General features: G+C 36.1%; 1 protein-coding gene across 4 annotated transcripts; it reads right to left on the reverse strand.

Annotated features, from left to right (window-relative positions):
• Positions 1 to 1,916: 1,916 nt before the first annotated feature.
• Positions 1,917 to 14,102, reverse strand: LOC100249214 (thiamine biosynthetic bifunctional enzyme TH1, chloroplastic). Of its 4 annotated transcripts, none has more exons than XM_019223825.2 (12): positions 14,006 to 14,081; positions 12,691 to 12,752; positions 12,446 to 12,576; positions 11,452 to 11,749; positions 11,046 to 11,120; positions 8,244 to 8,319; positions 8,083 to 8,158; positions 7,845 to 7,979; positions 6,049 to 6,113; positions 5,783 to 5,910; positions 3,708 to 3,964; positions 1,917 to 2,607 (listed from the first exon to the last, which is right to left on the reverse strand). In XM_019223825.2, exons 4-12 carry the CDS (start codon positions 11,641 to 11,643, stop codon positions 2,076 to 2,078), a joined length of 1,536 nt encoding a protein of 511 aa, XP_019079370.1. In that variant the 5' UTR covers positions 11,644 to 11,749; positions 12,446 to 12,576; positions 12,691 to 12,752; positions 14,006 to 14,081; the 3' UTR covers positions 1,917 to 2,075. The 4 variants fall into 4 exon arrangements, with proteins under 4 accessions (XP_019079370.1, XP_019079369.1, XP_010658056.1 ...); XM_019223824.2 differs by having other exon boundaries at positions 11,452 to 11,766; XM_010659754.2 differs by lacking the exon at positions 12,691 to 12,752 and having other exon boundaries at positions 11,452 to 11,766; positions 14,006 to 14,102.
• Positions 14,103 to 25,684: the final 11,582 nt, after the last annotated feature.

Raw genomic sequence — 25,684 nt, forward strand, 5'->3', positions numbered from 1 at the left:
TATTCGATTTTTGTGCGACTTAGCTTTTGTTTGCCTATTCATCACTCATAAACAATTTCTTCCAATTTGCCTTTTTTTTAGAAGAATGTTAAGAGCAATGTAATTGGTTGCAAATCTAGTAGCTTCAAGCTAAACTATGTCTTCAACACAGATCTTTCTCATCTTTGCAAGTAATCAACCATAGTTATAAATGAAGTTAGTTATTTTTCAGGTATTGACTATCACCTCTGCAACACTATGTCTTTTACTGATGTCTTTAAGCATTAATTCAATGCAATGTGCCACACATAGAGTCCAATACATATTATACCTTTTTATCAACAACTTCCTAGCTTTCACAAACGCTGACCCACTATTCGTAACAAGTTAGACCACATTTTCTTACTCAACATCATTGATAACACTCATCAGTAATCCATATATGTATTTGTGATCCTTGATATTGTTAGATGCATCTATAGATTTGAAGAAGATTGTGGTGTCTTTTGAATAAGTAATGAAATTAATTATACTTAATTTTGTCAACCTTATCCATTCATCGAACATTATTGTGCATCCATCTGTTTCCATTTTTCTCTTTGTAGGTTGAAATAAACTTGCATATTTCATATGGAGATGGAGGTCTGATATACATACCTACAATTCATATGTAATAAATAGTGAAAGCATGTAACAATATTGTTAACATACTAAAAGAATATACAAATATTATAATTACCCACTTTTTGTGCATAAACTATTATGTTCTTGAAGTGGTGAGAGCTTACTTTATGTGATGCAATACTCTTCTAAATGAAGAATTTACTAATTAAGCATCTTATCGTTTTTTTATGGAACCACCCTTTAATATATCTTTAACACTTTTTTGTCTTACTATAGAAGGTTTGTAGAGTAAGAAGGTAATAATCGATGATGGACCTGAATTTTGGATACTTTGTGATTTTCACATTTGTCTTGATGCATCACTAAGACCTGAAAGCTCCTTTGTTTTATGCTTTGGTTCCCACAAATGTATCTTGTTGTTATCAATCTCATTCAGTTAACTTTTGAGACTCGAACTAACTAGATAAACATTTCACTCATTAGGGTGCCTATCAACTAAGTACATGCAAAAATCATCATCATCATCAATATCGGCCTCATCTATGACATGTCTTTGACTTCCTCCCAGTATGTCACATAATCGAGCTTGAATTTTATTCATTTTTGTAACTTTCTTTGTTTTGCTTAACTTTTTTTTTTTTTTCATGCAAAAGCTCTTTTATCTCTTGCTTTACTTTGGAATGCACTTTAGAACACTTTTTGGTATTTGAGTTCAAGTTTATATTGTAAATGATATTTAAATATGAGTGATACCTCCATTTTTTAATCATATAACACAATAATTACATATAATAAACTATAATTTAACTTGAATATAAAACTAATATTAAATTTAATTGTAATTGAAAGTGAACTATGCATACACATACACATGAAATTCAATAAACAATTGACTACAATTTAATTTCATTCCTATACTAATTTTAAAAATACTAAAATTAAATCACTAATTTAATTTACTTAAATTTATTGAAAATGTATTAATTAGGTGATTTACATCAAGTCGCATTTTTTTTATATCAAAAGTGGAAGTATGCATATAAATGAAATTAGATATACAATAAACTATAATTTAACGTAAATATAAAACTAATACTAAATTTAATTGTAATTCACTATAACTTAATTTTAATACTAACTTATTTTTAAAATTACTAAAATTAAATCAATATTTGAATTTATTTAGATTTATTGAAAATGTATTAATTAAGAGATTTAAATAAAATAGATATTTAAACTTGGTAATATAATATTAGTAATTGAAATGAAAATTAAAGTATGCATATAAATGAAATTCAATAGACAAATACAAGTGAGTATAATTAAAATTTAATGTTAAATTATTATTAAAATTAATCCAATAATTTCAATTATTTAAATTATTTAATTTCTACTATCATAATTAACAAAACAGACTCCAGAGACTATCATAGTTAGTGTCATAATAAATCAGCCATGTTTCTGATCATCTTTTATTTTACCATTGCTGCTGCCTGTGTCAGATCTCCATGCAGCTTCTGGGTCTCAGTCAAAACACATTCCCTGTCAAACAGAGCAGATACAACTGCAACACCTTTTAAATTTGGGACGCCGATTTCCATCACGGTACGAGCATTTGAAGCATTGATGCCACCAATGGCAACCACGGGTAACTTAGAAGCTAAACAAACAGTTTTCAGACCATCCAAGCCAACAGTAATGTTGTTTGCTTTTGTATTAGTTGGATATACGCCACCACAGCCAATGTAATCAGCACCATCGATCCATGCTTTCTCGGCTTGCTCTGGTGTCTTGCATGATACCCCAATAATCTTTTCGGGCCCAAGAAGTGTGCGGACGACACGAGCAGGGATATCAGACTGGCCAACATGCACACCATCAGCGTCACAGGCAAGGGCAACATCGATTCGGTCATTTATCAATAGAGGTACTCCATGGGAGTGGCAAATTTCTACACATGCTTTGGCTGCTTCCAGAAAGTCTCGTGTTTCAGCATCCTTCTCCCTTCAAAGATGAGGGGAAGTTGTCAAACATTAAAAAACATATATTAGATGTAAAGAAATGATTTTCCACAGGTCTATCACACGGACAAATCAAACTAGGAATGTTCAAACATGCTCATGAACTGGAAACCTCTGGATGACCTTTGCTGTGTAAAAGCTCATAACAAAAGAAATGTGAATGGATATATCTAGAAAGGATAGAAACTTTGGCAACGGATATGGACATCAACAATTATGATAAGAGAGCTGCCTATAATGCAAAGACAAACGTTATCTCTCTTAAACCATATTCACTCTGCAGGCAAAGAGTAACTATAGTTTAGACAGATTTTCCTCCTATCTAATTAAATGCCCATAACCTAGCAATTTATTTCCAGGGTGAAATTACTTCTCCGAATAGTGTCTTGCAGAACCGTTGTCTCCTTCCACTAAGGTAGGGGCAGTAAGCTCCAATACATACACAAAATCACAAAAAACCAAAAGAGAAAAAAGAAAAAGAAAACTAGAGTACTATTGGAACATGTCTGAAACAGGCAAATGAACTTTTGATCACAATGTGGAACATAGATACGAGGAACAACATGACATAGAGAAAGGCTTCTGACAGCATGATGCAAAGAAGCCAGATTCATTTTGCTCACTTCCCAATTATTCAGACCCTTGGTGGAGTTCTAAAAATCAACTGATCTTCTTTCATTTTTTTTTTAAAAATACAAACTAAACAGAGTAACCAACAGGAGAATATAGAGGTGCACACAAGTTCTCCAAAAAGATTTTTATAGAACTTTGTAGGTAAGATACTAAATTAAAACTAAGAATGAAAACAGTTGTCGATTGTTTTCTAAAGGCTATCAGTCATCATATAGAATATGGATATAGGTGCATAAAACCTGATGTGAGCAAACCTTATAATTTATAATTTGTTGTCACTTGCTTTTCTAAATCTGTTGCTGATAACATAAGAAATAGAATAGAATATGGATATGGAAGGCTACAGGGTGAACAAAATATGACTTCAATAAACCTTCTAAATTTATAATTCACAGTGCATAAACCTACTAAATTTATAATTCAGAATGAATGTTATCAACAGCTACAAACCTCAGCTGAACAATGGTAGCACCACCTTCTATGGCAGCTTTAACAGCTTCTGTAATGGAACGACCCCACTTCTTATTCATCCCTGAATCTGTAACAGCATACAAGAATAGGTTGGCTGGATTGAATGCCTGCTTCCTGAAGGAATTGCGGATATTACTCTTAAGCTTCAGTAGGTGGTCGAAAGGGCCTTGAAACCCATTTCCTATAGCAATGTCTTTGCTGTAATCCAAGGCAGTTTCAATATAGTGTTTAGCTGCCTGCCAAAACTCAGACCAGATAAGAATCAATAAAATACTGATGGCCCAGTTTGAAAATAAATAACCAGCTTCAGGAACATGGTTCAGAAGAATTCTAAGCCAACCAGCACTGAGCAAATGACCAGAAAAGGTCTTACATATGTCAGACTATTGAGCTCACAAACACAGGAGCAAACTAGGACAAGACATTAGGACTTAGTCCCACCAGATTCTTAATATAGAAGCCAAGATGTGAACTTGAAGTGTCCTCCCTCTTTTTAAATCAAAGAAAAAAAGTGGTACTGCATTTCTCCTTGATAATTTTGATAGTGTTCTACATATTAATGAAGGATCATATCCATTTAACTCCTGCTGATCTCCCCAAATGCCTACTACTTTGTGAGTGAATGCTATTAATAAATTTTAGTCCACTAGACCATTCTTTGTCTTTCATTATTGTTTGTTTCTTTGTTGTCTTTTATCCTATGGAAAGACAGAGAACAAAGACACATAAGGAATGGATTGTCTGATTTGTGCTAGATGTTTGAATTCTTTTTGTACAGATAAATGCTTGCTTTCTTAAGAAGTTTGATTTTCAGACAACTCTTGAAAAGTTCAAGGGATTTATGTTCACCATATCACTATGTCAAACCCATGTTCATCTACCAGTTTTTTCATTCTCAATGAAGTCAGAGGCATTCTTTTAGCAGTAAACTTTAATCCCTAGGCCCACGGCCTCCAGAAACCAAGAAAGCTAACTGAAAGAAATGGAAAACCAGCAGAAGTTCAAGGCATAAATTCAGCTTTTCCAAAATATCATGGTGGGCATCAAGAAAATTTGCCACTATATAGAAGTCTAAAATTTTCAACAGCTCTGCCCAGGCTTATGCACACTGACAAGTTTTTAGTCTTCTGGGGTCTAATCCAGGCAGTTGTGGTAAGCAATGAGCATCAGGTTCTAACATAAAGATATCTAAATTCATGTTGCTAGTCAAAGCATGAATATTCACTCTAAGTCCCTATTCTTTTTGGTCTTCCCTTTCTGCTTGTTAACCTACTCCAGGACCTTAAATTTGCTCTCTCCCACTCCTTGTCAATCCCTTCATTGCTTTATATTTAATGTGAGAAATACCTCAATTTACAGTTTCTATTTTATCCCCCTTTGGAGCAATACCTACATTTTCCCGAATGCACCCATTCCCATACCCTCTTTATGTTTCATCTCATCTTATTATATCCCCATAGCTAATTAATAGGCCTATGTTATGAACATTAACATTTTTCAGCTACCCTTATAGAGTACCTGTGGAATTAGTTCTTAAAATCCATCAGTGATTAATTGGCAAAACATGTGCAGGATCATCATTAGAACCAGCACACTGGTCCTTGGAACCTAAATCCATTTAGATGGAAGGTTGGTCATAGGTCAACAAGATAATTCAAGTTTGAAGCTGGTGCCTTTCATCCTTGGATAGCTCTTGGGATGGAACAATGAGTTTACAGCTTTCTTTGGGCGATTTCTGAATCTCAACCAAGGGCCAATCTGATACTGGAGGAGTCTGCCCAGTATTTGGCAAATATAAAAAACTGCAGTGATCATGTTACACTTGCTTTTTTTTTTTTCTGATAGGTATGTTACACTTGCTTGTTACAAATTGTAGTCTTGGCTTGCAGTTAGTAATTATATTTGACTTATTACACATTCAATTTTTTAGTTGGTATATTACAAAAATCTCACTCTAAAACCAAAAAAAGAGACATTTGGTATTAAATATTCAAATTCCACAGCAAAAGACTAAGTTCTTTGGACACCAGAAACATAAGCATATGAAAAATTACCTTGACAGCTGATAGTATTTGAGAACCCTTTGCTAGCTCAGCTGCTATACAAGATGCCAAAGTGCAGCCAGTACCATGGGTATTCCGAGTTTTTATGCGTGATGAACGCAGCTCATAGAAATCATCACCTAAAAGATCATTTCATGAGACCAAGTAAGTGACTGGTAAAACCAACACCCAATGTGTAAACATGCACACCCCTCTAAGCATGGGATGCAGGGACACTGTTCTTGCTCAAGGATTCCAGAATAGACATTAAAGCATACCATCAAAGAAAATATCAACAGCATCTAATGAAGAAGGGAGATCACCGCCTTTAACAAGTACATTTCTGAAAAGCAAATCAACAGTTTGTTTCAGCAGAACACTTTTTCCAAATTCCTCTTCAATAAATTAATAGCATTTGCATTAAGAAAGGCCTTAAGTGCACATCGAAAATACAAAGAAAAACAAATACATAAAAAGCAGTACAAAACTCATGGACAAATTATGTAAAGGCAAAAGGATCCAGAAATACCTCATAAAATCTAAATGTAATTTATCCTTGAAGACCAAAAAATAGTAATTTGTAGAGGAAATACTACACTTTGTACTGGCTAATTCTTACTTCTTGAGATTTCCTTCTTCCTTTCCTTCTAATGCACCAAATTATGCAATTCAGAGCAACCCAAATAATCAAAATTCAAGTGGTCACCTTTCAAACCACAAACTTCAAAAATGTTCCAGTGAAAGATGCATAATCAAAAACACTACATAAAAATTAGCAAACAATACTCCATATTTCTCCTTCTACAGTGCAGTGGATTAAGAGGTAATCTATTTGGGATCACCCACTTCCTAAGTAATGTTCAATTGTCATGTTTTGTCATAAATAGCAGTACAAGTAGATTAATAGGGCTGAAATTCCTAGTCCACTTCACAGCTCTAGTTGGAGAATTTGAAATGTGTAAAACCTCAATCTGAAGCATAAAATAAAAAATGCTACTGACATCTGATGGAATCCAATGTCAAGCTTCCACTCCATTGTTATGATTCAGACCATTAAGCATTCACTCATCTGTACGGTCAAAAAATTCCTTCAAGCATAGGATATATTGTATTGTTTATATATCATGTACAAAGAAAGATGTGATATATGTTGTAATGTAAATGTTGCCCTAATTCTTATAGATGAGCGAATTCAAAAATCCTTAACCCAACTATTTTGATTCAGCTATGAGAGCAACATTCATGCTTTTTTGAATAATTAGATAATTCTAGGTAGGTTTTTTTTTTTAAAAAAAATAAAATATATATTAATGCATGACTTGTTTTCCTACAGTTCTGGTGATCGATTGATATAGCTCGTTTATATAATATTTAGTTCCTTCATGACCAAATATTCACCAGATAATATCCCTTGAATTGTTTTGGAAAAATAAATCAACACTCTCGCAATGTCAAGCCTCATGGAGTTAAATAAATTTGTTACCTAATTTTCAAGCTTCATTTACAACATGTTTATAGATTGTTTCTAGTTGTTTTTGCATAATCCTGTTCTTATAACATTTTCAAAGGGTTGCACTAAAAGAGTTGACTGTTTCACCGATGTTCTCAATCTTCTTTGCCATGTGGAACATCCAGAGACACATCCTATGATAAACATTTTGAACTAGATAGCACAGGCTCTTGTTCTAACTAGGTAGAAATTTGCTACTTATGCAACAAGGCTCTACTTAGCAAAACACCATGAAATGAATCCAAAAGAAACATGCATCCAGTAAGTTTAAGCACAAATCTAGATATGAACATTGAGGAAAGATCATGTGTTTACTCCCTGAGCTGTGAAGTAAATTTCTCTCTAACCCCCAAATTTCTCTATGTTACATTTCTAGTCGGGAAAAACACACAAACCCATAAGAGGGCAATTGGACCCTTCTGAAAGTTCATAGGGGTTAAAGCACCTCAAACCTCAAAAATCAATTTGTCTCTTCTATGCTTAATATCACAATTATTGAATGGACAATAGTTTGTTTAGATGACTTAGAAAAGAATCAAAGTGACATATTTCCCAAGAACTAACCGTGGGCCCATATCATGTATCAATTTTGCAGCAGTACACATATCAGAAACAGTCTCCAGTTGTAGACCACCAAGTAAAGCAGATGCCTCTTTCAAATTTGGGGTTACAATGTCAGCCATGGGAAGAAGTTCCTCTCTGTAGTCAGAAACCATTAAAATATAATTACATGGGACACTAGAAGGTTAAAGGACTCAAATCATCAAATTATTACTTAAATGTGCACATAGAACTGACATACCGAAATGCAGCAAGAATGGAAGGACCAGCCAGTACATCTCCACTTGTAGACACCATGACGGGATCGACCACTAAAGCTGACTTCAATTCATTGACTATGTCAACTTAATGGCCACTGAAAGTACAACCTGAAAAACAGTCTTTTGTAATGATACTGCATACCTTGAACTGGGAACTCCTTGAGACTGTGATGAAGAACCTTGACTATGCCAATAGTTGGAAGCATGCCTGTTTTCACCTAAGAAATTTCAGTACCAAAAATTAAAATTAATATATTATTAAATAATGTTCACAAAATCGAATTTAACAAGAGCCAAAATGAAAGTACTAAAAGAAACAAAGTAACTAATCAGTAGTGTATTAAATCCAATGTCTCATTCAGCCTAAAAGCAAAAAAAAAGCACCAAAAAAAGAACAAAACAAAACAAAAGGAACTTTCCCTGAAACATTACCCATATTTGATTTCCATGACATTAAATAATAAATGCAATGTATTCTTATATTTCCAAAAGATTAGGTTTCAGACAATTCTCTGATTTCCTTTCCTTTTATTAAAAACAAACTATTCATCGATATGAAAACACAATCTAAGGATGAGAAGTCCTTCCAAAATGCAAAGGATTTTCTCCCATATCTTAAAAAAAAAGTGATGCATCAACAAACTCATTCTAGTCTACTGGGTCCAAGTATTAGTCCTTCCACTTTATTGATTTTTTCTCTCCTCCACTAACGGTTCTGCCACTTTAAACCCTATAAATCAAAACCATAAGTTTCAGCATAGGGACGTTTTCCCAACCCCATCGCCAAGAGTTCACTTGGATGGAAACCTCCATAAAAATTTTAAAATAAAAAGGGCTTGCCGCAACCTACCCCAATTGAATGACTGGTAAAGGTAATCTGGTAATCTCACCATTGTAGGTAATATTTCATCCTTGAAAGAATTTTGAAGATGTCCCAAATTATGCCAACTACTGTTATAAACTGAACAGAGGGTTATTTGGTTATTTCATCAATCATAAGTGATCTTTTATCATTGCATGGAATTTTAAAGATGTTCCAAATTATACGTACTACTTCAGAACCAAGAATAACCTGATGCTATCACCCAATAGAGGAACTGTTCATAGGCATTCCCAATGTTGAGAAAAATTCCAGAATAATTTGCAAAATTCTGGAACTACTCCAAATAAATCCCTGATAAGAAAAAATGCTTCCTTTTTGGATAATTGGATAATTTGCATTGCTTGTCCCTGCTCAAATTAATTCTTGAACTTTTGAAACTTATTCACATTAGTTTCCCAATTAATTCTTGAATTCTGAATTATTCAAGGCAAGGATAATTGCTTAGCCTGAAAATTTTTCACCAGAACAGCCATATTTCCACAACTAGGATACATCTTGAAAACAACAACCTCCACGAGAACCCCACCATGAAGAAAAATAATCTCCATATAAAAAATTCACACCATCACACTAAATTTAAGATGGTAACATCATCAAAATTCTTTTACTTCAAGATCATTCCATGAAAACCAAGGATTACTTGAAATACTACGCCCGACCAAATTAGTTGACTGACAATAAAAATATTACCAGCTTGAATTTGATACTGGAGACACTCTAATAAGTTACACATAAGAGTAGACTTCCATAAGAATCATTGGCTCTTTTATACTTGGAAGGAAAGAAGGATCACTACTTCAGAATTAGTACTACTCTCTAGACATAGGAGCACAATCCAAGTCCAAAATTCTCAAATGTTCACAGAAAGTTCCTAGCTTCTTCCAAAGAGCCCAATGATGTTGTTAAAATTATGTACAGAAAATTTCAAAAGAATCAAAAGATTGAAAACAATGAAAACACTAATGGAAAAACTGAAACAGGTAAGACATGTGATTGTGCTACATAAAATATGATACAGGAACCAGTGTTATCAAAGGCAATTGCTTGGGTCGCCTAGGCCATCAAGCCAAGCAGAGCAGATAAAAGTCGCCTCTTGAAGATCCAAGCAAGGCAGCTTAAAAAAGGCAATGCCTAGGCAATCGCCTTGGGATAAGGCACAAGGCCTTTGACCATGAGTTAAGATTAAACATACTTAGATTATAATTTCATTCAATCTAACATTGGATTAAATAAAGTATAAGATAAAATATTATATAATCAATCATAGAGATAATAAGATGGAGGGCTATCAATCTAGTCTTAATGGAAGTGATGACAATTTTAATTTCAATGATGCCTAAAGCTTCTCTAGAATGTTCAATCTCTTATTTTGTTTTTTATTTTGCATTTTAAATGTTTGAAAAATTAGACTATGCATTTAGACAAGATGAATATCTTTAAACAATATAATGTTTCTTATGATATAGGGTATAATATATAACATTTTGAATAATTATAACTATTTTGTTAATTTTATAGGACATCATCAACGATAAAAAATTAATAGTGTTGATTGTTGAAGACAATGCTTATATTGGTTGAGTATTGAATAGGTAAATATGTATATTTTTTATCGCCTTACTATAATCAGGCTATCGTTTTTTTTTTCGTTTTATTGCCTTGACATTGCCTTTTGTTTTTGACAACACTGATAGGAGCTCAGTTCATGTCCTATTATGTTGGGCTATCAGATAACTCCATTCAACAGGATGCTGAGTATGTTATACAATTCTACAAGTGTTTCATAACAACACAAAAAAAATCTTAACTGTATCTTCCCATTTGACACCACAAATTTCTCTTGTTAATTATTCATTCAACTTTGCGCAAGAAAATTAATCATCTAAAAGGCTGATTTTCAGTTCTCAAAGAACCTAATGTCATTTTCTTTTCCTTTTCATTCTTCAGGACTGACAGAATCTTGGTATTATTGGAATATAAACAAGTTAGAAAACAGAGCATGTCATACAAACTAATTGGGAGTAAAGGTAATACACATAGTAACTACAAATTTTGACTTACCACATCAACATGCATGTCAGAGAGCACAGATTTCAATTGCTCTGCAACAAAATCCTCAGGCACAATGTTTACACCCTGATAAATCAAAATTATATTTTTTTATTAAAAAATTTGAAATTATATTTTGAATAAGATTGGAAACAGCTGGATATAACTGCCAGATTTCCAGTTGAATTAAATATGATTTATGTCTGGTGACACAAATCTGAATGGATTTAAACCTCAACACAGTATCAGACTCACAATTGTCTTTTTAATTTTCCTTGGTTTTCTTAGCAACCAATGGAGCATAAAGCCACCAAAAAATAGAGATGCAATTGCAGTTTCCAGTTCCATCTCTAAGATCCAGTTGCATGAAACTAGCCAAATAGAGAGTTAGCCTTGAGGAATAATATCAATACACAACCTGAACCCCAACAGTATTTTGTGCTGTAACAGCAGTAATCACTGTGGAACAGTAAACTCCACGTGCTGCACAAGCCTTAAGATCAGCTTGTATTCCAGCCCCAGCTCCTGAATCAGAGCCAGCAACAGTCAAAACATGTGGAATTTTCATCTTAGAGTCATCTTTCACTGTTGAAGGCCTATCTTCCTGCATCACTGTGAAAATCTTTGTTCGGAAGCTTCTATTGCTTCTTGAATTTGCAAAATGTAGTCTTGAAATCCTATATTGTGCAAACCCTTGTGAAGCAACTGGGATCGGGCTGCATGGAAAAACATTCTGAGAAAATTTTCAAATCATATTCAGAATTTATTTGATGAATCGAAAGGAGGGAAAAAAAACACCTTCTTTTGGTTGCTGAGAAAATAGAGGTGAAGATAAGAAAATAACATTTTCAATAGTTTTATATTCTTTTTAGTTTCTTAATAATGAAAAACCCAATTCAACAAGGCCAAGTAGCTACTTTGTCATTCTGTTTAGTTACTTCAGGAGAGCAAATCTTTGTCATTCTGAAGTAACAAGTTTAAGATTCAAAATTGTGATTTTCCCTTCCTTTGTTACATTTTATCATTAACCAAATAAAGTGTCACAAGCAAAACTCAAGAAAGAGCCTAGATAGCTAAAACCCAAGTTGGGTAGCTTGAGGTGCAAAACTCTAAGAAGATTTTCAATTCAGATTCTGGAAATGGCTTCAAACTAAAGGAGAAGTAACTACCTTCTGTTTTCTTACTAAGAAAATGAAGTAAAATAAAGGAAATTTTTTTAACTCAAACAAGTAATCTAATTGAATTCGGCCTAGTTGACAAGATTTCTTTGTTTTCCTTGGGTCACAAATAATGATGAATTATTTAATGTTCAAAGTTCCACTTTTCTTTTTATTTTATATTAGATTTGCTCAGCAATCAAACAGAATTGTGGCAAAAATATAAACACAGAACAATGTCAATTGTGACCGTACCTTGTTGAAGAAGGAACTAGAAAGGATTTCTGAAGCCATGTAAAATCACACAAGCATTTGTTGACCTCAAAAGTGGCAATCTTTGAAGCTTAGATGTTTTGCTTTAATAACTCAAGTTCCCTGAGAAGATCCTGTGGTTTTGGAAGCAAACCCAAAAAATAAAAAAGTAAAACAATCAACAAATTAAAGATGAAACCCAAGTAAAACAGCTATTCATTAAAAAAATTGTTCTGCCCTCAACTAACAGCTATTCATGAAAAAATCGTTCTGCCCTCAACTAACAGCCATGCGCAAAAATTTTGAACCCCTGTGGAAAAATTGAATTTCAATTTCTAAAACTTGAATTATGTTTGAAACCAAATCAACAAAAACCAAAATACTGAAATGTCAATGTAATCCAAAACCACATATTCCAAATGTAATTTGAAATTCAAAAGTCGGAATTCTCCAAATGGAGCTTTAATTGCTTGTCAAGAGGAGCTTGCAGTTATAATTGAAATTACAACCACACCCTCCAATAAGAACAACAAAAAGGCCTTGCACCCAGAAAAAGGCACCAGAAAAGGAGATAATAGAAGACAAACTTGCTTGCAAACCCAAACTAGAACCTCACATCCAAATTTTAGTCTAACCCAAGAAGGTAGAAATGTCAAATTTCACCTGGAAATCAGGACAACATGAAGGTTATTGATGATGACCTACAATTTGTGCACTGAACCAAGAGAAAGCACAAAATTGTCTTTCTGTGGCAAAGCATTTCCTTTTGTATTGAATCCCATAACTATCATGTTGCAAAGTTTGCGTGCACATTGTTAAATTACCAATTAACTCAAAAGCATAAGCTTTTGGATAGGAACAGTGTTTACTGGCTAATACAAATCATAGATTACTAAATACGGTTTATGTTAAACCACCAATCAAGTAGAAAGCTTAAGCAACGGCCTTAACAGGGCAACTTACATGGGACCTTTCATAACCTCCTAACAACTTAGGGTCTGATACCATCTCAATCCACCAATTGACCTAAAAGCCTAAACTATAAGGTCATGGCCAACGATGATGTATTATGTATATCAAACCGATACACTTAGTTTACAGCCTTAACAGAATGAAGTTAGTGAAGTTGCTTCAACTAGTATGATCACCAGTGAACTTCCTCATAGCATATGAATCTCCATCATTTTTAAGTACTGAGATTCTCGGAGTATGGGTTTAGCACATGTAAAAACAGAAACGTTCATAGAATGCTGGAAAATTCCAGATGTAAAACCGCAGTAATGTAGCAAGGTCTCGCCAAAACCGCTTCTAAAACCCTTTCAACTGTTTGGTTGCTGGGAAATTTAAGGAAGAAAAAAAAAAAAAGAAAATTGAAAGAAAATGTACATTAACATTTTGTGTTCCCAGCTCTCGTTGAACACTAGACGCCAAAATTCAAGCCACTGAATTCACCCAAAACCCCCTAGGGCTTGGTTGCCGAGAAAAATGACGAAAAAAAATAAAAATAAATAAAAAAATAAATAAAACGGAGAATCCTTTGGACAAACTACAGAGAGAGCACACCTGGAGTAGCGTTTGGAGAAATTTCTTGGGATTTTCTATCGCTTTTCCCCCTTTTTTTTTCTCTCTCTGATGTAGCTCGACCTGTATATAGGTAGTATTAGGTTATATTTGGTTGTTGGAATGAAATAAAAATACGAAGAAAAATGATTTATTTATTAATTTTTAAATTTAGATTTATTTTTTAAAAATAAAAAATAATATAATTAAAATTAATTTAAAAATCATGAAATTTTGAATTATTTAATATTTATTTTTAAAAACGAACTATTTTCATATATAAAATTATGGTTGGAAACTTAAATATGGAGAAAAAAAATTGAACTTTTTTTAATTATTTGATTTTTATATAAAAGAGAAAAAATAAATTATTTTTAGAAATAAAATTATAATTGGAAATTAAATATGAAAAACATTTCTTTGAATTGTTTTCTATAAATGTATTCTAAATTTAGTATAGAATAAAAATACCAATTCCCTAAAAATATTCTTTTATCTCTTCAATTCTAGTAGTATAAAATGTAATTGCATGTTTTAAAAATAAATTCTTTGAAAAATTGTCTTTGAGTCATTTCTCTTTCCTCTTTGAAAATTTCATTCATCTTACCTCACTTATTTTGATTTGGTACCAAAGCATCTTCAATCTAAATGGGTTCTTCTCCTTCAACCCTTACTTTCGCTCAACAAAACTCTCAAAACCTTACCCAACAACCAAAAACCCAATTAATGTTCTTCCTCTAGTGTTTCTACATCAAGCTAACCTCTAGATTCAAACCAATTTCCTCTTCCATATTTCTAACAACCCCTTCCAAATCTTACTCAACCTTCCTATATTAAGTTAGATGGAGAGAACTACTTGCTCTAGAAGAGTCAACTTTTGAATGTTATAATCACCAATGTGCATGAAGATTTCATTGATGGAACCAATGTTCCTATTTCTCAATTCACTGATCCATAAAAGCAGATCATCAATCCCTAATTTTGGATGTGGTGTCGTCTAACCTAACTTCTAATGAGCTAGTTCTATTCCTCAGTCATAGAAAAGTGATAGAGATAACTTTGGTAATAGTAGTAGCAACATTTTTGAAAGATATTATTTAGATGCATAATAAGGGAGATTCCAAAGAAAATTTTGGTGCAATAAGAATCCCTCAAATCAAGGCTTGATCATTGTATAAATCTTTTGTAATTATCGTAGACTAAAATTTTCTATGAAAACATTTTTGTTGTTGCCATATACACCAAAGTCAACACTCATGTATATTTAAACATGGTATCAATAAGATTTTTTTGTCTGTCTTTCCTGTTAGCTCTCTGCATCTCTTCTTCTTATGGTAATGGAGCTTTCTTGCTAACACACCAAAAACCATGGTTAGTTTATTAGTTTCTTCTCCCATCAATTCAACAACTTATCCCCCATTTGATTCTCAAAATCAAATCATCACCATCAATGTTGCCTTTCAAACCCCTATAAAACTTACATCCAACAACTATACTACCTGGAGAGCAAAATTCAACTCATTGCTTGTTGGTCTTAATCCCAAAGGTTATATTGATGGATCAATCCCTTGTCCATCAAAAACCATAACTTAGAATAATACTGAAATTCCCAATCTTGTCTACCTATTTTGGATTTGTCAAGACCAGCTCATTTTTAATGCAATTTTGGGTTTTATTTTTGTAGATATTTCTCTCTTCATTGCACTGTTTGAATCATCCTAAGTAGTCTGGAAAAAACTTGCCTCTACATATGCCAAACCATCCTATACTCGGATCTATCATCTAAAGGAAAATCTTACTCATCTTTCACAAGCCACTCTCACTATTACTTAATTTATGCTACAAGCAAAAAGGTTATGCTAATGCTCTAGCACTTGTTGATGCTTCGATTGGTGAAATCTTCCTCAATATTCACATTCTTGGTAGTCTCAATAGTGAATTTAGGGAGATTGTTGCTACTGAGAACATGTGAGACCCCTATTACCATTGAGAAACTTCATGAAAAACTACTTGCTCATGAAGGTTATCTCAGAAGAGAAGACTTGAAACAAAACAATAATAGTATCATTGCAAATATGGCAACCAAACAAAATCTCAACAAATGAAACAATTACAACACCTACAAGCAGAGCACATTTTACAACACTAGTGGTAACAACAACATTAAACAAGGTCAGAAACCAAATTGAAACTTTAACCCAAAGCCCTATAAAGGGTATTGTCAGCTATGTGATGAATAGGGTCATACAACTAAGCGTTGCTTGATGTTTCGTGTCTCTCCATTGTCATTGCAACTACAATCATAATAATTTTTTCAATTGTATTCACAACCTCCACTCAACTATCAACCATCTTCATTTTCTTCCCAACCAAGAGCTTACTTTGCAGCACAATCAAATGACTCTAATATGGGTGGTTGATGGATTTTGGGGCGTCTAATTATGTCACTTGTGACTTGAAAAATATGTTTCTTCACTTAGAATATGATGGTAATGACGACATAGTGATCGATAATGGTATTGGTTTGCACATAACTCATATTGGTTTTACCACACTTTCCTCTCCATCTTCTCGATTTTCTCAATCTTTTACTCTTTCTAATGTCCTTTGTGTTCCATCAATGGAAAAGAATTTGGTATTTGTTTCTAAATTTTGTCAATCTAACCATATCTTAGTTAAGTTTCTACCTTTTTATTTTGTGGTGAAGGATTTTTGAATGAGGGCACCATTACTGAAAATGGGTAATCAAGATGGAGCTTATGAATGGTCATCACATATGACTTCATCAACACATATCCTTGCATTTGCTAGTCTCAAAACCTCTCTCGAGCATTGACATAATCATCTTGGTCATCTTTCCATCAAAATTCTCCAACGGATTATCTCCTCTAATAAGTTGCTTTTGTCATCTTCTTTGCATGGTGAAGTTGCTTGTAATACTTGCAAATGTAATAAGATGCATAAACTTCATTTTTTTTATTTCTACTTTGACAATTCATGCACCTCTTGAATTAACATATTCAGATATTTGGGGGTCATCTTCTATTGAATCATTTGATGGTTTTCGCTATTATGTTGTGTTCATTCACCATTTCATAAAATATTTGTAGTTATTTCCAATTAAATGCAAATCAAATGTTCCTACCGTGTTCAAAAAGTTTAAATTGTTAGTTGAAAAATATTTTCAAAAACTAATCATTTCCTTTTATTTTGATGGTGGGGTGAGTTCATTGCTTTTTTAAAAAAATTTGAATCTCAAGGTGTAAGTCATTTTTTCACGCCTTCACATACGCCTTAACACAATGAATTCTCTAAACGTCATCATCGCCACATAAAGAAACCAGTCTCACACTCCTAACACAAGCCTCTCTTTCTTTTCAATTTTGATCTTATGCATTCATGATTGTGGCATTCATTATCAATCGAATGCTCACTTTCACACTTCTTTTGCAAAATTGTTTGATCGCTTCCCAAATTATTCAAAGTTGAGGATTTTTGGGTGCCTTTGTTATCCTTAGTTGAAGTCATACATCAAACATAAACTTGAACCAAGATCGAAACCATGTGCTTTTCTTGGTTACTCAAAGAATCAAAGTGCTTACTATTGTCTTGATACTTCCATAACGTTTTTACATATCTTGATATGTTGATTTTCTTGAAAATATCTTTACATACCTTTCCTTATTATTTTCTTGACCAAAACTTGTCCAGATTAGCATCGAACAATATCAAAATTGGTCCCACCCGGTCACCCACACACCTTTATTTTCTGTCGTGCCTCTTAATCTCTCTCAACCCTTATCTTCTCAACCTTTCCACATTGATTGCTCTTCTTCCCTTATTTGCAAACTCCTTAGGTCATTCTCTCCATTGACTATAGGTTCCTAAGTTCCCTCTAACCCAACTCCCTTTGTCTCCATCACCATCGTTAACTTCTAGTCCTTTTTCATAGTCACAAACGTCCTGTTCAGCTTCCAACGATCCCCAAACACCTCTCCAAAATATCTCTTCTCTCCCAGCAATGGAAATCCACACCAGAAAAATATCTTCCCTCTTAGAAAATATCTCATTCTCAGTATCTTCCCACAACCTCCTCTTTACTGGAAAGAAAATCTTCATCCCTCAAAAGCCAGGAAAAACACTTCGCCTCAAAAAGAAAACTCTCCTACAAATATCTTCCTTGCGACCCGAAGGGCATAGTCTCCCTAACCAGCCAAAAACTCTCCTCGATGTCTCTCTCAGCTCTCCTTCTCAAAAGAGATGAACTTCCCTCTCCAAAATCCTCTCTGCCCAATCTCCTCAAAGCTCTCCTCCCTGCAGCTGCTCTATCAAAAAGCACCCCAAAAAAATGTCCTCTCCCGGCAGCCCTAGATGCCTCGCTCAGCTGAAAGTATCCCCCTATCCAAACGGCTAGCAAGCTCTCCTTCTACTCCTCTACCAGCCTTTCTTTACATCTCTCCTCAGACCCCCTTTTTGTGCAAAACAGAAACCGCTCCTATCTAACGGTCCTTAGATCCACTTTTCTCTTTGGTGTCGAGCTCCTATTGGTTCCTCAAAAGCATTACCTGATTTCCTCTTTACAGGTGTCGCATGCTGATAGCTCTCCTGATGACCAGTCTTCAAGCTCCACGTGGCTCTCCGAAATCTGGACACTTGGCAAAATCAGCTGCAAGAGATGTGAGAAAATATCAGCCCCAAAATGGGGGTCTACAAATATGCCCCTCTTCGGTAGAGTTCACGAGTGTAAAGAAAATGAACACTGGAGTGAAAAGTAAGTGTGAATAGTGAGTGTAATGAAGTGAACTCTACCGAAGAACCAAGGAGACCCCCATAGGGACACTAGTGAAACGCAAAGTCACTCAGGCCAACAAACGAACATAAAGGCTCTGATCCTAAAAGAAAATGATGTTTCAAAACGCCTCTGAAGCTATACTAAGGATCTAGGCTCCCTCTAAGATATCTCCAAAAGTGACTCGAAAAAACAAATGCTAGAGGTGAGTAACGGTCGAACCACCTTGGAGTATGGACAAGAACGCGTCTAAAGGAGACTGCCCTATGTGGACTACGCGATGAATACGCGATAAGCACAAGGTAACGAAGTGGGGAAAAGTAAGGACGAATGCAAAACCATGAAGGTAAGATGTGTAATGCCAGTGAATATGAACGTCAGGAGCTGTGACTCTGAATGAAAAGATTGACTCTAAACACTAAACTAAGAAAAATAATGGCTCTGGAAGCCAAACAAAAAAAACTAAACCTAAACACTAAACTAGAAGGCCCATAGGTGATGACCTACGGTGGTGATACAATAAAAATACCCATAGATGCCAATCTATGGTGGTGAAATAACTGATATGCCCATAGATAGCTAATCCATGGTGGTGATAATCTCGAAAGCCCAAGGATGAAAATCCATGGTGGTGAAATAACTAAAATGCCCATAGATAGCTAATCCATGGTGGTGATAAACCTTAAAGCCCAAGGATGAAAATCCATGGTGGTGATAGATCTGAGATGCCCATAGATGTCCGATCTATGGTGGTGATATAACTAATCAAAGCCCACAGATGAAAATCTATGGTGGTGAAAACTGATCAAAGCCCATAGATGTCTGATCTATGGTGGTGATATAACTGAAATGCCCATAGATGTCCGATCTATGGTGGTGATATAACTGATCAAAGCCCACAGATGAAAATCTATGGTGATGAAAACTAATCAAAGCCCATAGATGTCTGATCTATGGTGGTGAAACCGAAAGAAGGGGGATGCCCTAAACAAGATGACAATAGGATGATGCCTTAAACAAGCTGATGGTAGGGGGATGTCCTAAACAAGGTGACAATAGGGGGATGCCCTAAACAATATGACAATAGGGGGATGCCCTAAACAAGCTGACGGTAAGAAGATGCCCTAGGTGATAACTCGCAAAGATCGACAAATGCGTCTGACAATCATGAAATCAGCACGAGACATGGCAAACCCAAAGAGAGGGGTGTATGACCCAGTAGGAAAAGCGCTAAAGGGGGTATGCCCCGGTATGATGACTCACAAAGATCAAGAAATAGATCGAGTAGTGAGAAAAATCGCAAAAGATCTAATAACCTTAAGGATGGGGGTATGCCCTATTGTGAAGACCCACAAAGATCAAGAAATAGATCAAGCAGTGAGAAAGTCAACAAAATATCTAATGAATTGAAGGATGGAGGTACGCCCCAGTGTAAGATAGTAACCAACATAAGACATAGAATGTCACCAAACAAGATACTCTGGGATATGCTCAATGATGATGTGATGAAAAAACACATACAGAGCCTTAATGAACAAATGCTAAAACAAGTCCAAGCATCACCGAAACTATGCTGACGAAGCAAAACTAAAATAACAGATCAAACAAATGCTAACCGAAACCCTAGGTCTGAAATATAAGCAAATCAAGACACGACGTGTCAACTATCAATTGAGAACATCATCACAAATACATCAACAATCTAACAGGCCCTACCATCACGGAAGATGTTGAACCTAATGTCCAAAGGCGTGTGAAAACTCAACTAGAAAGCTCAAGACTAGTCCATATCTTCCTCTGATCAAGACAAGAGGATAAGGTCATGTAAGATGGTGAAATATGCGGGCTCAAAAGATGTAAGGCTCTGATAAGACGGGTGCAGGTATAACAGAGTCCAATGTAGGATGTATAGGTGTGTAACAAAGGAAAGTGGGTACCCAAGTCGGACCAAGTACGTCGAGAAGATTGAACCCAGGGTGCCAACAACTCTATGATCCATCGAAAGCAACAATCATAAACAGGAGGTGGAATCTCAATGTCAAAATCAGCAAGGTGGGTATGCCCCAATGTGAATGCATCATCTCGAAATGGATAAGCTCTCAGTACAAGATAATCTCTGGAAAGTAAGCGTCTGGTATAAACTGTCATCTCACAAAATCATCATCAAGACGAGTGGGCTATGCCCCAGTGTAAGCGTCTCCAAAACAAACATCCATGAGAAGAGTACAACCAATCATACATCATCTGATCAAAATGAATCTCCGCTCCTCAAAGTCATCGTAATAATGTGAAGAAAGTATCTGACCTCCTCTAAAGAAAGAGCATGTCTCACTGTGAACTGGTATCTGTAAGATCAACCACCAATGAAAGGGTTATGCCCCAGTATAGGGCAAACCCTGAAATAACTAAACTCCGTCGCATGCTCTCATAAGTGCTCGTGTCCTGATCCAATCATCTCAAAAATATGTCAATAATGATGAGAAGGCTATGCTCCTGTGATAACATCAAAGAAATCACCCAATCATATCTCGTACTCCAATGTGAAATGAATCTAATCGCCTCCAAGGAACAACTATGCCTAAAAACCATCATGGACCAAAAGGGGTATGCCCTTGTGTAAAGTACACCAAATGAAATGTACTGATCATGTCTCATGCTCCAATGTGAAAAAGGACATTTGATATCCTTCGAGGAATGGACATGGCTCAAAAATCCGTCATCAACTGAGAAGAGTATGCCTCGGCATAATGGTCATCCGATAATAAAACTCTCTGAGATGGCTATGCCCCAGTGTAGGGTCATACCATAACTCCTGGTCCATCACGAATAGAATGCTCCCGAATCAATCCCAAGTATCGCTCACATAAGAGCATATCAAACACAATGTGTGATGTCATGGCCTCAAGGTGGTCTTAAGACTCAGGACGTAACGAAGGCTAGGGTGATAGGGTGATAGAAATGAAGGGAAACTAGGCCCAAATACCCAATGATCAAACCCATGCCCTCAGTTATAAAATGCAACATGTATAGAAAATTTCGTGAGCCATGGACCTGAAGATGCCTACTATGAACATGGTAACAATGATGATGCAATGAAGAAAAAAAACGAACTGATGACGAGATGTATAATGATGGTGCGAAGAGAGTATCAAACCCGAAAATGAGGTTACTGTAAGAACGGAATAAGAGGTGAAATGAAAATGATGAATCAAAAGTGAAAACGAGGATGATGATGAAGCATAGAATACGAGAATGAGTGATGATCCGCTCAAATCAAATATGAAAGGGGGTCAAGTCAATAACGAACACAATGATGGAATGGACAATGACTCAGAGTTCCTAAGAGAAGGCCACTCATCTCGCTCTCAAAACATACAACAAAATGAATACGAAGAATGAAAGGTCTCGGGGAGCTCACATACGAACTCCCATCAATAGACATATCCAACAAAGCGACCCTTGAACACTGATATACACACTCAATGATAGAAAATATCATACACCCATGCACCTATTTATTTTTCATTCATTTTTTTTTAATCACTTTTTTTTTTTTTTTTTTACATATATACAAATATACATGCTCTGGACGCAAACCAAAAAACCACAAAGATGAGGTCAAAAATGGATAAACATGCTCTCAAATGTCAATGCAACATAAACTCTCTCTGATGATGTGACCTTTTCAAACTAAGGATCCCTGGATCAACATCCGTAGGATAGATAGTGGAACATGACATGACTACCCTCCATGTAATGAACTGAGGAGGATTACCACTCAGGGTGGAAGAAGATGAAGCGGAACAAACGATAGATATAATAACGAAGAGGATGAAGAACCAACGAGATGTGACGAAATGCAATGACGCGATGATAGGAAAAAATAATGAGAAAGATGTGCCCCTCGGTCCAAGGCTCATGAAACTCCTAAACAATGCATGCATACACTGAAGGGCCCCTATCCCGGTGTAGAAGGTGAGCAAGGCTATAAGAAATAAAAGGCTATGATGCTCATGCGAGGCTCAAAGGGCTAGCAATGGTCTAGATGTCAATAAAGGTAATAGGGTGTGAGCTAACCGAAATGAAGGCCACCCATCCTGCGACCACGGTCTCAAACATCGTGCTCTCAGGCCCTCAAATGATCAATACTAAAGATCGATGTCTATATGATATAACCACGTCAACCCTCTAGAATCATGCATCAAACCGTAGTCTGAATGCTCCATAACAATCTCAAAGATGATCATCTCAAAACGGTGATCTCATCAAGCACCACTGCCCATCACAAGCCAACTCTCATCATACAAGATCAATCTCTATACTCACGACAAAATAAGTGACAGTCTCATCAAGCAATCGACCAATCCACTCATCGTAAGCCACCCAAAGATCATAAGATATCTCTCGCCATGCAAGAACAACCATGGGCTCAAACTCCTCACACTCTACTTGGTCGAATCAGAGAGGGGATGCAAAGCTAGAATAGCCGAGGATGGAAAGGTCATATAATGGTCTTAAAGGTGATGCTGTGCAAAGCTCACAATGGATGGATGTAGGTCAAAGCAAAGTCAAAGTGCGGGAAGTGAGCAAGGTACTGCTCTGATCATAAGAAGATGTGTCACAGTCTCGAACTCCCTAAGTCAAATCTCTGATCCTAGGCTAATAGGCTCAATATTCCCCATGACAAGTCAAGCCTTAAGACCACAATGTGCAAGTGAAGAGATGCCTCAAGTAAAAAGAACAACACATCATACCACAAAACACAAGCATATGTCTATAAAGAAAAAGACATCCAATGGGATAACCGATGAGTACATCATGCAAAAGAAGGATAACAAAGACAATACTCAAGAATCAAGTTATAGTCTCTAAAAGTCAAAAGCAAAACATGACTAAACAAACAAAAACAAAAACAGTGACTGGTCCTGTCATCACATCTCTGGTCGTAGAAGGAACAAAAACTGAGCACCATTGTACCAAGGTAAGCCAATCATGAGTCAATCGCCCAAATCAATAAGATCAGGGACTGCTGGTGAAGGGAAGTCTGCATGCATGGCCTGAGCTGAGGTAGAAATAGGAAACATATCGAATTGAGGATGCCCAAATGTCCCAGAATCAACAATGTCCTGTATGACATGTCGTAGAGCAGTGCAACGATCAGTGTGATGACCTGCTGACTGATGGTACATACAATATAAATCAAGCCGAAACTGTGAAGGCACATGATCCAGAAGTGCCCTAGGAGCCAGAGGAGCCAAAAGTCCCATGGCCTGGTACATCTCAAAAACTCTGCTCAGGGGTGTGCTCAAATCTGAAAAGTGTCTCCGACATCGTCGACGAGGGTGAAGTCGCTCATGAGGAACTGTAATAACTAGAGGGCCCCGAAGCCGGGATGGAGGTCGTGTCGACGTAGCCAATGAAATGGATGAGGAATGCTGCTGGAGCACTGCATACGGGTGAGGTCGTGGATGCAAGGCACCCAAAGTAGCAAACATCAATGGAGTCAAATGTGGCAATGAAGGCATCGCTATTCCTGGAGCTCCTCTCGATGACGATGGATGCTCTTACAAAATAAACTCAATCCTCTCAACCCTTCGTGTCAAATCCACCATCATCTCGTAAAGAGTAGTAAGAGTAATGGGTACGATCTCGTCCGACATGGTGAACCTCAACTGAAGAAGTCTAATCTCAAGGTGCTCTGTATTATAATCATCATACTGTCAATCTCTGCTTAGGGACCAGTCACGACACTAAAACTGTCCAAGACTCTAAGACAAACACATGCACGAGACAAAAACAAAGCAACACATGATGCTACTCAAAATAACAACACATAAAATACATGATACGAAATAATGATAATAATAAAAAGAAGATGGAAACAGATACCCAAGAAAGCAACAATATCACTAAGTGAAATGAGAGTACATCATGCAAAATAATAAGACAATAAGGTCTACTCTTGAAACACAAGGTACGAACACGAACCACTAACTACAAAACAAGACTCAAATACAAAGTAAAGGAGAACAAAAACTCAAACGACCAACTAACAATGTAGTCCCAAAATACACCAACAAGGTCTGCAATATCAAAGTGTCCTGTGAGTAGCAGTGCCCTGGGTGTCTAAAACATGATGGTATAAGCCCGAATGAGGAGGAACTGCATGTGTGGAATAGGCTGGAAAGGAATCAGAAGTCATATTTGGATCAAGATCAGTATCTGTGGTCGATACAGGAAAGCTAACCGCACCACTGTCAATAAGATCCTGTATGGTATGACGTAGAGAAGCACAATAATCAGTACAGTGGCCTGCCATTTGGTGAAATGCGCAGAACTTGTGAGCACGAAAACGCGGAGGTAAGGTACTCGGGGGTGGCCTAGGGGCCAATGGTACTAAAAAACCAGTGGCTTTGAGTCGCTCAAAAGCTCTATCCAGAGGCATCCCCAAATCAGAATAAGTCCTCTGATGTCGCCGATGAGGACGAGATTGCTCATGTCGTGGGATACTAGTCTGTGGACGCTGAAACTGAAATGAAGGTCGTGCCATGACAGTATGAGGATGCTGAGAACGATACCGCTGAACTGAATGAGGATGATGATGATGTAAGGGTGGGAAATCACTCCTGGGTATCTGCAGTGATCTCGCATAGGGATGATAACTAGGCCGTCGATGCTGAAAGTATGCAAAACATACATCTCCATAGCTCTCAGATGATCCACCAACTTTCTTCTCCTCAGTATCTAGAGAAGGAATAATATCTAGCCATAATCCTCTAGAGATGCCATCATCTACATCGAACAAAGCCTGAACCAATGATCTGAAATCCTGGAATGGGACTCCTGTCATATGTCGAGCAAACCTAGGATGCAAACTCCTCAAAAACATGCTC

This window comes from Vitis vinifera, chromosome 12 (assembly GCF_030704535.1).
Source record: "Vitis vinifera cultivar Pinot Noir 40024 chromosome 12, ASM3070453v1".
Lineage (NCBI taxonomy): Eukaryota > Viridiplantae > Streptophyta > Magnoliopsida > Vitales > Vitaceae > Vitis > Vitis vinifera.

Bases quoted from the DNA above. Each gene is read 5' to 3' on its own strand.
- LOC100249214 (XM_010659754.2), bottom strand. From the start codon at position 12,484: ATGGCTTCAGAAATCCTTTCTAGTTCCTTCTTCAACAAG. The intron at 8,159-8,243 runs GTATGCAGTATC...AATTGAAGTCAG, and splicing joins CAAGGAGTTCCCAGTTCAAG to CTTTAGTGGTCGATCCCGTC. The intron at 7,980-8,082 runs GTATGTCAGTTC...TTCTGACTACAG, and splicing joins TCCATTCTTGCTGCATTTCG to AGAGGAACTTCTTCCCATGG.